Source organism: Rosa chinensis, chromosome 2, assembly GCF_002994745.2.
Source record: "Rosa chinensis cultivar Old Blush chromosome 2, RchiOBHm-V2, whole genome shotgun sequence".
In the NCBI taxonomy this organism is placed as follows: Eukaryota; Viridiplantae; Streptophyta; class Magnoliopsida; order Rosales; family Rosaceae; genus Rosa; species Rosa chinensis.
The window spans coordinates 41938927-41954428 of NC_037089.1; the positions used below are offsets into that span (position 1 = coordinate 41938927).

Consider the following 15502-nt stretch of genomic DNA (forward strand, 5'->3'; position numbering starts at 1 on the left):
TCTTGATTAATGAAATTGCAGAATACAAGGGGGGGGGGGACATAGAGTCTGAACCCCAGATTACAATAAGCATAAAGAGAACATCCTGAAATAATACCAGAACTCTCCACAAAATCTATGTATTCTAACAAGCACCAATTAGCAAAGAGTGCACGAATGACTACTCCATTTACTTAGAAGCATCATTACAAATAACACAGCTTGTTGAAAATAGAGATAAAAAGTAGAATAACAGATTGTTGTATCTCATGTTCAAGTGCATTTTGGAAAAAATAAGGAGGTCTACTTAGCTTTTCAAGGATTCTAAAAGTAAATTAGAGGTGTACTAAGTATGGGAGGTCCAAATCTGTCTAACTAGAACCACCATAATTTTTATTGCAATGTTAATTTTTTAAAGGAAAAAAAAAACATCTTGTCATAACAGAGTTTAAGCATGACAATGACAAACAAAATTATTTGTGTCATTTTTCTCGAATTTTAAACAATATGTATCTTTTATTACTACAACCCAATAACCATCCGTTATTCAGTCAAATTCAAAACCTCCCACAGCAGTACATTTGAATGTTGAACTAAAAATCACTTTATAATACAAGGCAATAATTATTCTTTATAGTCACGTACATATATGGCTTCAATTTGTGTGGTTGAAAAAATAAGCTCTGTTGTTCTCGTGCATGTGACACTTGCTGTAGACACGACCAGCTTATGACAAAATACACTGAAAATGACGACCGGGCTATTGTATACGATGCAGCCGAGACAAACAAGCAATCTTGCTTAAGAAAATGACTGTAGGTGTGTAGCCAAACAATAAATTTTTGGCTCATTCATTCATTGTAAGCAGTACTTGAACCAACAACAATCATATTGAATATATATAACACCCAGCTTTGGTCGAGATCATGATGTTCGTACTTCTCTTACCCTTTTTCTACTGTTTGCCTGTTACGACCTAGGTTGCTTGTTTCCAATTCAAGGTGCAGTAATCGAGTTAGCCAGATCAACTTTAACTGTATAAGTTTTGTATGTGTCGATCCCTTGCTTAACAATCTAAATCGATCTTCTTTCTTTTGAGATTGTGGATGGCATAATACTCTATTTATTCAAAAGAACAAAAGAAATCTAAATCGATCATGTTTTCCTTCATCATAATTTATTTATATGATTATCGTCATGTAAGAAATGCAGTTAAGATCAGTCTCTTCTATAATGATGCATGTATATGGATATCATTGAAAATAGGAAAAAAAATGCGTTTTTTTTGTAATTTATAGCGGACGCTTGAAATTGATTTAGATAAAATCTAATATGCATGCTGAAATGATTTGATCATTCTGCTCGTCCCGTGAGGCTTTCAACTTATTTGACTCTTAACAGATTGTCTATTTTGACTCCTTAGCTATTTTAGAGAGCATGTTTAGCTTTTTATCTATTTTATCTTTAGCAATGCTAGCAATTTTTGAGTCAAATTTTAGCTAAAGTAGCTAAAAAGTCATTTTAGCTAGCCACTTTAGAATTACGTCTACATCAATGCTCTCTATTTTAATTAGTTTTGAATTTATATTATTTTAAAATGAATATTAAATAGTTTAAATGTTTTTCTAAATTACATAAAATAACTTAAAATGAATATTTTAAATTATAGAAAGCCTCATCCCTCTCCCTATATTTAGGAGCGAGATAACTAAAAGTTATAATAGAGAGCCACTTAGGAGTTTGGTGCAGCTGTTAAAATAGATAAAAAACTAAACATGCTCTTTAAAATAGCTAAGGAGCCACAATAGAGAGTCTGCTAAAGATGCTTTAAGTGGCTCTCTATTTTAAATTTTAGCTATCTCGCTCTTAAATATAGAGAGCGATATGTGGCTCTGTATAATTTAAAACATTCATTTTCAGTTAATTTTGTAATTCATAAATATATTTAAACTATTTTATCTTCATTTAAAAAATAATATAAATTCAAAACTAGTTAAAATAGAGAACACTGATGAAGATATATTTCTAAAGTGACTGCCAAAATAACTTTTTAGCTACTTTGGCTAAATTTTAACTAAAAAATAGCTATAATTTAAAACATTCATTTTCAGTTAATTTTGTAATTTATAAATACCTTTAAACTATTTTATATTCATTTAAAAAATAATATAAATTCAAAACTAGTTAAAATAGAGAGCACTGATGCAGATATATTTCTAAAGTGACTGGCCAAAATAACTTTTTAGCTACTTTGGCTAAATTTTAACTAAAAAATAGCTAGCATTGCTAAAGATGCTTTAAGGGATTGGATTGTAATCAAGCGAAGACTTAATCAACAATATAGGATATGATGGAAAGCAGTACAGTCAAAAATGGAAAGCTACTGATAGTTTAGAAAATGGAAAAATTGCTCGTACAGTGTCCCACGTTTCGGCTATTCTAAACTTTTGTACCTCAATTTCAAAAAATAACAGATTGGTATCTGACGTTCTCACCCCGACCCAATATTGGTAGCTAGAGCTATTAGCTCCGTTACGGAGGCTGCCAGCTGGCATGTTTTGAAGGGTATTTTCGTCCCTTCATGTTTTAATCTATTATTATTATTATTATTTTCTTTTCTCTAAGCTTTTTGTTTTTTCCTCTCTCTCTCTCTCTCTCTCTCTCTCTCTCTCTCTACAACTCGAATCGTCTCTAATGTAACCATGTTCCCTTCTGAATCTAAAGCTCTTGCTTTTCTACCTCTTTCTCTTTCTCTCTCGTTTCTGATCATAATGAAGGAAATCGTGGGAAACCCTCTTCATCTAAAATATTGTTGATCTGAACCAAATCTAACTTATCTACAAATCAATTGAAGAATTCATTGATTTTTATCAAAATATTCTTGGGTTTGTTTCAATCGCAAAGTGTCACGCCCCGATTTTTTAACATAAATAAAAATCGATATATATAATCCCATAATTATACATGCGTGGTGGTTCAGCCATCAATACAAAATACCTGAAAACTTTTTCCTTTTAAACCAAGTACATACTGATGCCCTGAACCCACAATGTCAATTTATATCCGCTCCGCAGAGTCATATAATACACGAGTTTACAAATTAAATTGCCACAACAAAATAATAAGTAAATGCTCCTAAGAGCTTACTACGAGCGAAAGTCTTAATAACGGTAAAGTCACAAAATTGGCTTCCTACCGTAATGCTACCAGCACACAACCTCAGCCTCAGCCACGATTACCCTGACCTGCTGGATTAACCCCTACACCATTAAATAGTGCACCGGGTTGCCACACAACAAACTTGGTAAGTTTATGAAAGCTTGTATGAGGTAAACTCAAAACCACAAAGCAGCAATACATTCTTAAGTCACCTGAACCTAAACACGATATGCACGTAACTCACAGCTACAACCATCAATTTCATATTCTTCCATATCATGCTTATATAAGTCAACTCGTGACTAAAGTCTCATGCTCAAATTCTTAACCTAGCATCCAATTACACAAATATCAGTCAAACAAGACTTCCTCAAGCAATGTTTGATACCATTCTAACGCACTACGGCGAATTCCAAAATCACACTCATTTCCTCTCCACTAGAAGCCTTTGTCATCAACATGACATCAAAGGTGAAAAACAATGAATCACCTTCCTATCCTCACCATAGAGCACAATCGTCACCACTATGACCTTCAAGATAAATCAAACCATCAATCAATAAATCAAGAAGAAAACAAGTCAATCACAATTCAAAACGAGCAAAACAAATCATGGTAACCCCTGCATATAGTTTAGTTCAGGAGGTCACATTAAGTCCATCAATTCAAGTCATAGTAGTCATCGTAACCCCACATTCTAATGTCCGTAGGTAACCCCGACCATCACAGAAGTCTTCTCGATCATTGTTAACTTAATAACAATTCAACTCTGCTACACTGATCATCGCACAGATTTCACCGGTCATCACACAGATAGCTATCATCCTACTGATCATCACACAGATTTCGCCGGACATCACACAGATAGCAATCATCACAAAGATTCATCACACTGATGTCAGCGATTCATTACACAGATATTCCTACACAACCTTTACATGACAATCATCACACTGATTTCAATGATTCATTACACAAATATTCCTACACAAGTTTTACATGACAAACATCATAATATTCATCACACTGATTTCAACGATAACGAGCTCAATACGTCCTATGCTGCCCATATCACAACAATTGCACCAATACATATACACACACACACACACACACACACACACGTAGTTATTCACTCAGGAATGCCACTAATATCAGCTATAGTCATAATTAACCTAATAACTGCAAGACAATATGATAATCTTGCTCATAACAAATATCGATCATGCTCATAACGAATATCGATCATGCTCATAACGAATATCAATCATGCTCATAGCGAATGTCGTGAGATGTACTCACCTCTAAATCTCGTTGCGTCTTCACACGCTAACCAAAACAAGCACAAATCGCCGCAATCCGTTCAACACAAGTCCAAAAAGCACCTAAACACATTGGGTCTCAATTCAGTGCACGAATCACAAAGTGATTAAAGTTAGAAACTCATAATCGAACAACAACCCTAAAAGTAACGCCAATTGAGGCAAACCCTCATCCGAGACCACCCAAAGTCTCTTGAATGCTTCTACGATCGATGTGACAAAATCACAAGTCGATCGGATAGTCGGATCCACAAGGATCGAAACCCGAACTGTTCGAAATCACAAAAATCCTAACATGCTCATACGATCCCTAAAAATTAAGTGATCATGAAAATAACAAAATAGAAACAGCATATTAATATAAATTATCCAATTCAAATGTGATGACCTTTCTATGCAAAAGGTCAAATGACAATAAGACATATTGCTAAAGGGACTGAACTAGCAATATTATAGAAAAAGATAAGAATAACACGAGCCAGTAGATGGTGATGGATGTAATAGCCTCTACCAAGAATAATAATATGTTTCTGTGAATTGATCTGCACCATTCGTTCATTCGAGTCAATTTGACTATGCACGTCTTTACTTAACGCTGGTGATCTTCTAAATTTGCAAAAATCTTAATTCAAATGAGAACATGACATCATGATTGGAACATAATCCCCGTCTGGTTATTTTGACACTGCAGTTACGTTTTTTTTTTTTAATGTTTTATTTAGGTGCATATTGAAGTAGAATTGAACGCCTTAATCTTAATCCAATTTCCAACCCTCATCCTATAAAATGAAATTTTCTCTGTGTCATGGGGCAATCGGTTGCCTCTTTTGCCATCAAGAACTTGTCTGCCACAGTATAAAGGTACTCATTTATCCCAAAAAAACTTTTTTCATATAACCATAACTAAAAGAAGGATGCCCTAAATGTCGGTGCTATAATCATATCTCAAGAAGTTGAAGTCAAAGCGGTTTGGCAATGTTCCCCAAATTCTCTGCGGCATACATACAGTCTAGATGTAACAATCTCCCCCCAAAATGCCCAACTAATTATCCCCTTGTAAAAAGATCATGAACAATAACATACATAGGAAAGAACGCTTCAGAGAATTTGAATTGAACATTTAGTTGCGGTACCGATATCAAATGATGAGATAAAGATAGAATATATAAATCCTTATGAAATTCTTATGCTAGAGTAACATAAATGGAACTTATTCTTTAAATGTGAAACGCCTCACCATTAGCATTAGTGGCACTAGACACAAGTAAGGTTCTAAAAAACACTAGGCGTTGATCGAGCAACAAAGAGGAGATTGGATCATTCCACGTTCTTGAACCAAACTTGATGATCCTGCCAGCATAGTCACAGAGGAGTGTGTAGGCAACATCTCCAAAAATAGTTGTCTATGGCGGAGAATTATGTGCGTAGTCGCACTATCAGCGTGACAATAAAGTTATCCAGAATCCATTCCTTGAAGAGTTGCTAGCAAGGCTAGCTCGTGTGAAGGCTGAGAGCAGGCGTTGCCTAGCGAGGCTAACCCGGTAGAGAAGGCTAGCGAGGCTAGTGGTGCAGGGGCTTGCAGAAGGTGAGCGAGGGTGCTGCGAGGCTAGCAGCGTGTTGGGGGCTACGCTGATACTTAGCGAGGCTAATGCGGCAATTTGGGTTTTGGGATTTTATGAGGGTTCCGACTATTGATTCAGGGTTAGGGTTTCGTGCTGATAACGTGTTTAAGAAAAAGAGAATTCTGGAGAATACTGAGATACTTTCATTGATAATAGGGGTCTCTTTATATAAACAATTACATATATAATATTTTGGAATTCAACATATCCTAATTAAATACGGATTAGGAGATTTAGAATATTCTTGTATATTATAACTAGAATAAGTAAATCTTATTTAGCTTTCTTCAACACAAGTATAATTAATTGTTTGACGATTTTATAAAGTCAGACGGGCATTGAGTCCGGTCCGACTTACTGGACTCGATACAATTACAGCCAATTGATGATTTAAAACACAAATTATAAAGTAGCTATCCCGTTCGCAGGAAAGTACAAAGAGCATTAAATAAGAGCTAGCAAACCAGAATTGACCTTTGATGTTATCTCTTCTACTACAAACTACAAAGCTAGAGAAAGAAAAGTATGAGATATCGATCAATTATTATCTTCAATAGAAGTACAAAGGTCAATTGGTTTTCTATCACGACTTTACATCATTTCTTCTTCTTTTTCACTGTACATATGGATGTACATAAGAGATGAGAGCTACAAAGCTGGGACGACTGTATCAATCCAATTCCATTTGCAATTCCAGCCCTGCCTGACAGCAATATTTTGGATCCACCTTCTATCTCATCTTCTTTTAGCCCCAAACAACCTTTTTGGAAATGAATTAAATAAAGCTCACGAGGCAGTCTGAATAGATTTTCAAAAGCTTCAAAAAAAGGCCATCCACAAACCTTTTATATTTGGAAAAGAACTGAAAAATTATATACGTTGCAGCCCCATACAAAACAAAAACCTAAAAACAAATCTCCGAGATCTCAACTCAAATTGTGGTCGAGATTCAACCTCTCTCTCTTTTCACTCTCCCACTACTACAAAGGAAAGCAACAAAACAAAACCAGCTCCAGCCCATTAAGCACTTATTTTCTCTCAGCCCTCAGCCCTCAGCTCTCTCTCTGCTCTGCTGTCCAATATCACTGGCCGGGAAAATTGTACTCGTCTCCGAGGAGTGCTCCTAGCACTGTCCTTCATATTTTGCTTCAATTTTTGCATGCAATAATATTATTAATTACGTAATTGCACCGCCCGATCGAGTAGTAGTATTAATTAAGGGTACGTATTTGGGGTTCTTGATGCTTATTGTATCGCCTTTGAGGGAGCAACACAAGGATGAAAACCGAGGAGGAGACCAGATGGAGAGTTTCTCAATCGGCGCCAACGTGGTGGACTTCTCGGAATTTTCCGGGGGGAACTTGCTTGACAGCATCGACTTTGATGACCTCTTCATTGGGATCGACTCCGAGATGGATGTGCTGCCCGATTTGGAGATGGACTCGGAGATGCTGGCTGAGTTTTCCGTCAGCGCTGGAGAAGAATCAGACTTTAATACATCGCCGGTATCAGTTGAAAAATGGGAGGAGGATAATAAAGCCAGTACCGCAGAAGAAAGAGAAGACGATCATCATCAGAAGGTGGATTCTTCGGGTTCGGGGACTACAGAATTCAAGTACTCGAGCTCCGATAATAGTACGCATGGAGGATGTGGAGGAGGAGAGGAAATTGTTAGTAAAAGAGATGAAATCGCAGGAGCAGTCAATAAGAATACTTCATCGTCCCCGAAAGAAACTACAGATAAAGCTCGGAAGTCATCATCATCCAGTGCACAATCCAAGAGTTCTCACGGGAAGCGGAAAGTTAAGGTAAATTAATTAATCAATCTAGTACTAGGTTAGTAGCTTAGCTAAATTAAAGTAGTACCTGAGCTATAAAAGCAGCTAGGTTATTTCTGACTGTTAGATGGTATAAAGCACGTGCTACCTCTCCCTCCCTCATAAATTCTTGAGAGCAACTCTAGTATACAATTTATCTTAGTCTTCATGAAAGATTGTATACATATGCTCTTGACAAACTTGGTGATGAATTACTGCAATCGATTCACGGGAATCATATGCAGGAAGGGAGCAGAAGAGACGGTGTTTAATTAATTTTCAAGTCGATCTGTGAAGGGAAATAAATGAGAAAAAGTTGAGAGCGATTCACTGAAATGGATCCAAATTCTTTTCAATATTATTATTATTATTGTTATTTTTTTTTTAAAGTTTGTGGTGACTTGGTTTGTTATTTCGTGGGATCTGTGTACTAAAGGGTCACTACTGTTTCTCCTTTTGTTCTTGAATTGTGTGTAGGTGGATTGGACGCCAGAACTGCACAGGAGGTTCGTGCAAGCAGTAGAGCAGCTAGGGGTGGATAAGGCAGTGCCTTCTAGGATTTTAGAGCTTATGGGAATAGATTGTCTCACTCGCCACAATATTGCAAGCCACCTTCAAGTAAATACGTAGATTAATTACGCATATGTATTGTCTTTTTGTTTGATTTTCTTCAAGATTGATGATGCTATTAAAAAAAAAATCAAATAACAGTGAAGAGTTTTCTTCAAAGAGAAACAAATCTACTTTGAAGTTGTACAGAAGTTTGTTTGTTTCACGGTAATGGAAGTGGTCTCACAGTCTCTTTCTAACTGTGGACTTAATCTGCTTTGTGCACAGAAATATAGATCACATCGGAAACATTTGCTAGCCCGTGAAGCTGAGGCTGCAAGCTGGACCCAGAGGCGGCAGATGTACGGTTCAGCTGCTGCTGCTGCAGGCGGTGGAGGAGTAGGCGTCAAGAGACCTTCGTCCGAAATGGGTCCTTGGCTTGCACCACCCACCATGGGTTTCCCTCCTCCCATGACACCCATGCACCAGCACCACCATGGCCATCACCCCCAGTTTAGACCTTTACACGTATGGGGTCATCCGACAGTTGACCAATCCATGATGCACATGTGGCCCCCTAAGCACCTTGCTCCCTTCCCATCCCCACAACCACCGCCTTCTTGGCCTCCAGCTCCTCCACCACCACCGGACAATTCATATTGGCACCATCACCACCAGCGTGTAAGTATTAATTCCCTAATTCTAATGCTAGCTTGAATGCACTATAATAACCCTTAATAATTTGTCCTCTTTTATCTTCCTAGCCGATCATAATCCTTAGTCACGGGCAAGGTTGTAAATTTCTCCGAAATTGCTGAAATTTTCGTAATTTTGAAGTACCGAAACGAAATTGATATAGCATTCCGTCAGAAGTTTCCCGAAATTTTCTGAAATTTTCCGTATATTTCCATGAAATTCTTAATTTCTGAAATATCTACACACACAATATATATTTAAAAATTCACACAGAAATTTCTCTAAAATTTCTGCTAAATTTTTATGTCACCTACAATGAATTTTTACTTCATACTTTTATAGTGAAAATTTGAAATTATGATTTTTTATTTTTTTTATTTTTTTGCAATCAAGTTGAATACAACAAAAAACCTTTTTGTTTTTATCTGCTACAAAGTTGAATGCTCCAACCATAACATGATTTCCTTTTTGCTTCGTCTCAAATATTGTATGCTTCATACACTGTAACATCATATTATGTAATTCCACAATATCCTATATATGGATTGCATGTGGAAAGGGAACAACACGTACACATACAATAACCATGTGATGAAGTACGAAAATCATTTCCAAAATTCATGCACTTGGGAGCAGTATTGTATGATACTAAATGAAAGCAGTTCAACCAGCTAGATCGAACCACATCATAGTAACTTTTATATTCCTTTTGTTGTACTTGTTCATTTTCATTCACGGAGTTTTGGTTTTACATGCCCCACCCCACCCCCTTGTAATTTTCTAATTATTAAAAAAATTAAATCATATTTACATTATCAATATACAACACATTATCATTACACATAGATAAAAACACTAGTTTAGCAACCTACTACAGTACTAGTTAATTACTCGTCCATAAAAAATATCATAATTCTATTATAAATGTATAATTAGATGTTACATTGTAATTAGGTTTATTATACGTTAGTTTAGTCTATGTAAAAGTTTCATTCAAAAATATCATTTTATAAATGCAATTAATTTGGTTTCTTTATTTTAACCGAAATTTCCACCGAAATCGAAATCTAAAATTTCCTTAAATTTGAAGTACAGAAATCGAAACAGAAACTGAAATTTGAAACCTTGGTCACGGGTTGCAGTTTGGTCATCTTTCCCATTATGGTTTGGATAATACAAAAACAAAAATAACCAAGAGAAAGTTCTACTACAATCTTTCAGCTTACATCGAAGTTGGTCTGTATATCACGCATGGAGCTGTCTTATTTTAATGAAGCTAAGCTAGTTTATTACTAGCTAATACATTCGTATACTATAGACCTTTTTCCTAATCGTTGTATACTGCTTGCATTAAATGCGTCACGGGTTCATAACATATGATCGATCTGTAGTTCTCAATGTCTCTTTTTTGTACAAAGATATTTGCCTCAAATTTAGGTTCAAACAAAAATGTACTGAAGTTTGATATTCTTGTTTTGGTGTAGGTTCCTGCTAATGCAGTACTGACCCCAGGAACGCCGTGCTTTCCGAGGCAAATGACTACAACTCATACTCCTCCTGCGACGGTAACCAATCATAATAACCTTACTTTTTGGAAGCTTTTACCGTGTACAATTTACATATTATTGAGATTCTTTGTGCAAGGAAAATTTCGGCTTATTTGGTACAGTACTGTTTCAATTATTTGTTGCAGAGATTTCCCGCTCCACCTGTCCCAGGCATTCCACCGCATCCTGGCATGTACAAACTAGACCCCGGCGGGCTCGGTGCTCCTGGACAATCTGGACCCCATCCGCTTGTTGATTTTCAACCCGTGAGTACTCTTTCCTCTCTCCCTAATCTCATCAGCCTTCTTCCTTTTCTGAACTAAATGCATGGTCAGTCTGGGGCAACTCCGTGATTGAAATCTTTCGTTCTTATTCTTATACGGGAAGTTTATAGGATATCCTATATGTTATATTTATGTTAAATGCATTGAGAGTCTTTGAAAGAATAGTTAGTCAAAGACCAAACTATATATAATTTAAACTTCAAAGGGACGAATCATGTAGTTAAGATTAAGACAATCCCATTAATGTGTGACCCAGAAGCTAATATATCATCGTAGAGAGCTAGTCTGATCTACTACTACTGAAATTACATATTAGGCTAATGTATGATTATGTATCTAATATTGTAATGAGAGGAAATTGTAATTGATTGGTACTCGAGAAGAAATGTACGTACGTTTTCCTTCACATGCAAAATAGCTAAACGTAATTTTATATATCTGTGAATTTAGATGACAATATTTGGTTAGATTAACTGATTGTTGTTTATATAATATTACAGTCAAAAGAGAGCATAGATGCAGCAATTGGAGATGCTTTATCGAAACCATGGCTGCCTCTTCCTCTTGGACTGAAACCTCCTTCCACTGATAGCGTTATGGGTGAACTACAACGACAGGGAATTCCCAAAGTACCGCCCTCCTGCGCTTGAACCAGCACCATGCACAAGTACTATCTACTATGTTCCAGACAATTAATTACAGAGATGATGGAACCCCAAATTTGACGACATGTCCTGCGGTCAGATGTAGCTACCTGCATCGATCTCATCTGCGAGTTTTTCTTCTCTCTTTTTTCTTTTTAGTTGTTACTGTTGATCCCATCATCTTTCCAGCTCTTCCCCAGTTCCCCATAACTATGACCAGTACTACTACTACTACTCCTTCATCGATCGGATCCTTCGTCACGTATAGTTATAACTTGTATGAGAACAGCATCTTCGATGTATTACCATATATATATATATATATATATATATATATATATATATATATATATATATATATATATATGTGATAATAAAGCGAACGATTTTGTAATTGGCACGTACGTGGCTTTTTGTCTGGGTATGGAAAACCAATTGACTAACCCTGGCCCGAATGATACACCCACGAGTAATGTGTCCCACTTGTAATAGATATTTAACATTACGGGAAGAACGTTAGGACACTACAGCCTTAAAGTTGAAAGAATTCTAGTTCCGGAAAATTCTACCATGTTCCAGGTGGGTTGAATTATGGGTCATTAAAAATTATATCGATAAAAAACTAAATTATGTTTTAGGGAATCAAAAATTGAGAGATAATCGTTGTGTCTTTTCATTGATAATAGGGGCCTCTTTATATAGAGGATTATAATGGATAGAGTTAGAATCATACAAGGAAAGATAATCTCTAGATTCTTCTAATTGAACTCTATTACCACTAGGTCAAGTAACCTAGAGTTTGGATCAAACACAAATAGAGATATCCTTAAACACTCCCACTTGTGTTGTCCAAATGCGGTGCTTCTCTCGTTGCCTCGTTAAAAACCTTGCCGAGTAACAAAAACCCAGTGCGACAAAAATAACCTCAGTCGAAGGGGAAAAAGAGCACAACACACCCTTCACTTTTCGAGACCATACATGTAGACATCTCCCCCTGATGTCTGCATCTCCCCCTGATGACTACGGTCATGGTTGTTCGGATAACTTCCGCAAACGATGCTACCAACATGTTTCTCGAAAGTGGAATTTAGGCAATGACTTAGTGAGCAAGTCCGCCACACTGTCCTCAGATCGAACCAAGTTCAGTTTGATCTCGAGGAGAGTCTGTTGTTGCTGATTATGCTTGGTGTTATCGCTTTTGATGTAGCCTTGCCTCATTTGTTCAAAACAAGCAGCATTAGCCTAAAGCGCTCGTAGGCTCATCTGTGGTAGACTTCAAACCACAAGTGTTCGAACATGCGTAATTATGGATCCAATCCATATAAATTCACGAACCACTTCGTGAAGAGCAATGATCTCTACATTGTTCGAAGATATAGCAACTAGGGTCTATTCTGTAGACCTCCAAGATATCACGGTCTTTTCCCATGGTGAACACTTAACCAGTTTGGAAGCGACCTTTGTGTGGGTTAGAGAGATACCCAACATCAGCAAAACCTTCCAAAACACATGTCGTTTTGGGATGGGGATAGTGGACGCAGGCCAGTGTTGGCGGCGTACCTGGTGTGTGATGGGTCCGAATTCATCATCTCTTTGTAGGGATAAAACAAGCCCATATCAATCATACATCTCCAATATCGAAAGATATCTTTTACACCAATCCAATGGCATCGCGTTAGCGCAGAGCTATATCTAGCTAACAAGTTCACAACATGTGAGATGTCCGGTCTTGTGCATTGGGATAAGTACAATAATGCGCCTATTGTACTAAGTAAGACACTTCTGCCTCTAGCACATCTTCGTCATCATTCTTTCGACGAAGAGGATCCTTTTCAAGATCAAGACTATGGACGATCATGGAGGTACTTGAAGGCTTGACCTTGTCAAAATGCTTAAGCATCTATCGACATGATGCTCAAGTTCTAAACCGAGACCTAATCGTGTTCTCCCAAAATCCTTCATCTCAAACTCGGATTTCAAGTGTTCAGCGGTTTCCCTTAACTCTTTAAGGGCTTCTAATGAAGATCATGTCCAACATGAACCGCGATAGAATCCGAAACTTGTTATAGAAATGCGTGGGCATATCCCTTCCCAATCAAGTAGTCACTTTAGTGAGCATTTCAACCTTATTGTAAACGCGCTCCGTGGTCTAGAACCTCTTGACTTGGGTAAATGAAGTTCGCCATGAACCTTTATGTATATTCCGTATCTAGAACCTTATAGAGATACGTAGTGACCACATTTGTAAGCTGCATGTTCAGTTATTCGGAAACTACCAAACTGATAGGGTAGTGGAGTACAATGACATCCATTACGAGAGAATATGTCTCATCGTAGTCGATTCCAGGGCGTTTTGTGAGAAGCCTTGCGCCATAAGGCGAGATTACCATATCTTTTTCTCACTACGCTTTCTAATGAAGACCCATTAGTCAACAGGTTTTATGTTAGGAGGTGTTGGCATCTCTAGCTTGAAAACCTTCCTATTCGTTAGAGAATCTAACTTAACCTGGATCGCATCTTTCCATTTAGGCCAAAAACTCTCTACGTTGACATTCATTAATCAACGGAGCGTGGTTCGATATCATCTTAGCGTGGTTCGATATCATCTGACTCAACAAACTCATGCTCAACGAAATATGCAACTACATCATCAATTATGATGGAGTTTCTATCCCACGTCTCATGTACAAAAGTGTAAGTTTCATAGAGCTCTATATTCTCAGGAATAGGTTCTGACGTTGAGGCGTCCCCTTACGATAACCATAACCCGGAAGATACTCATGAGATTGATTTTGAGTCTTGAAGATCCAAGGATTGGAATGTGCCAAAGTATCCTTCGAACCTACGGGCCTCCCACGCATCCTAGCTGGGGCCATGGCCTGTAACGCCAGAGTGCCACTCTCTTTGACATTGGCACCATGCCTACCTCCGTGTAGGGTGGCGCTACGTCTTCTCGTAGGAACATCCTTCCTTGCAGGCATGTTTGCAGCATATTTATGTGATCTCGTCACTTTAATAAGGATCAAGATGAGACATAGTGGGGACAGAGCACGACAATTCCTGTCGTTCCTGTTGAACATCTGTGTTCTTATCTCCCCCGAACGACGAGAAGACTGTCTCATCAAAGTGACAACCCGCAAATCTAGCGGTAATGAGATCGCCTTGCAAGGGCATTAAGTGGCGGACGATTGTTGGAGTCTCAAATTCAACGTAGTTGCCCATTCGTCTGTAAGGACCCATCATAGAGTGCTGTGGCAGCGCAATTGGCACATAAATGGCTCACTCAAATGTGCGTAAGTACAAAATACGTGTACCCAGTCACTAGCTGTAACGCAGAGATACATTGAGTAGTGGTAGGTCGTAGACGTATTAGCATAGCTGCATGCGATATTGCATCACCCCAAGCGGATGTAAGAAGATTGGTGCGCATTACCAATGTTCGGACTACCATCGTAGTTGTTTCTGCGAGACCAATTGGGTGTGTACATAGGAATGTGATGTCCAACATCAAGCCCATTACAATATCCATCGAAAGTTTTTCGATGTAAACTCTCTAGCATAGTCAAATCCAATTGACTAAATAGGATGATCTGGGGAGGCCTCAGTCCTAATCTCCCTAAGGAACGGGCTTGGGCTTTGTAAAATGAGCGAGAGGTCTTAGAAGCAACCATTGAGTATTTTGGTTAGGCCTGAGCGTCTAAAACGCTATTTGAAGCAAGTTTGTGATTGCAGCATCACCTGGGGCGCCATCACCATGATGGACGCCATCCATGGCGTCATTGATAGGGACTGCGCCAGCCCTAGGCTGGTGGTGGACGGAGGCAGTGCCCTAGGAAGCTGCATCGGTCACACTTAGTCTGGAAATCAACTTTTGATTCATGCT

General features: G+C 37.9%; 1 protein-coding gene across 1 annotated transcript; it reads left to right on the forward strand.

Annotated features, from left to right (window-relative positions):
• The first annotated feature begins 7074 nt into the window (after nt 1–7074).
• Nucleotides 7075–11931, forward strand: LOC112188705 (probable transcription factor GLK1). Its single transcript, XM_024327879.2, has 6 exons — nt 7075–7890; nt 8377–8517; nt 8737–9129; nt 10629–10709; nt 10838–10957; nt 11476–11931. Exons 1-6 carry the CDS (start codon nt 7324–7326, stop codon nt 11623–11625), a joined length of 1452 nt encoding a protein of 483 aa, XP_024183647.1. The 5' UTR covers nt 7075–7323; the 3' UTR covers nt 11626–11931.
• The last annotated feature ends 3571 nt before the right edge of the window (nt 11932–15502 follow it).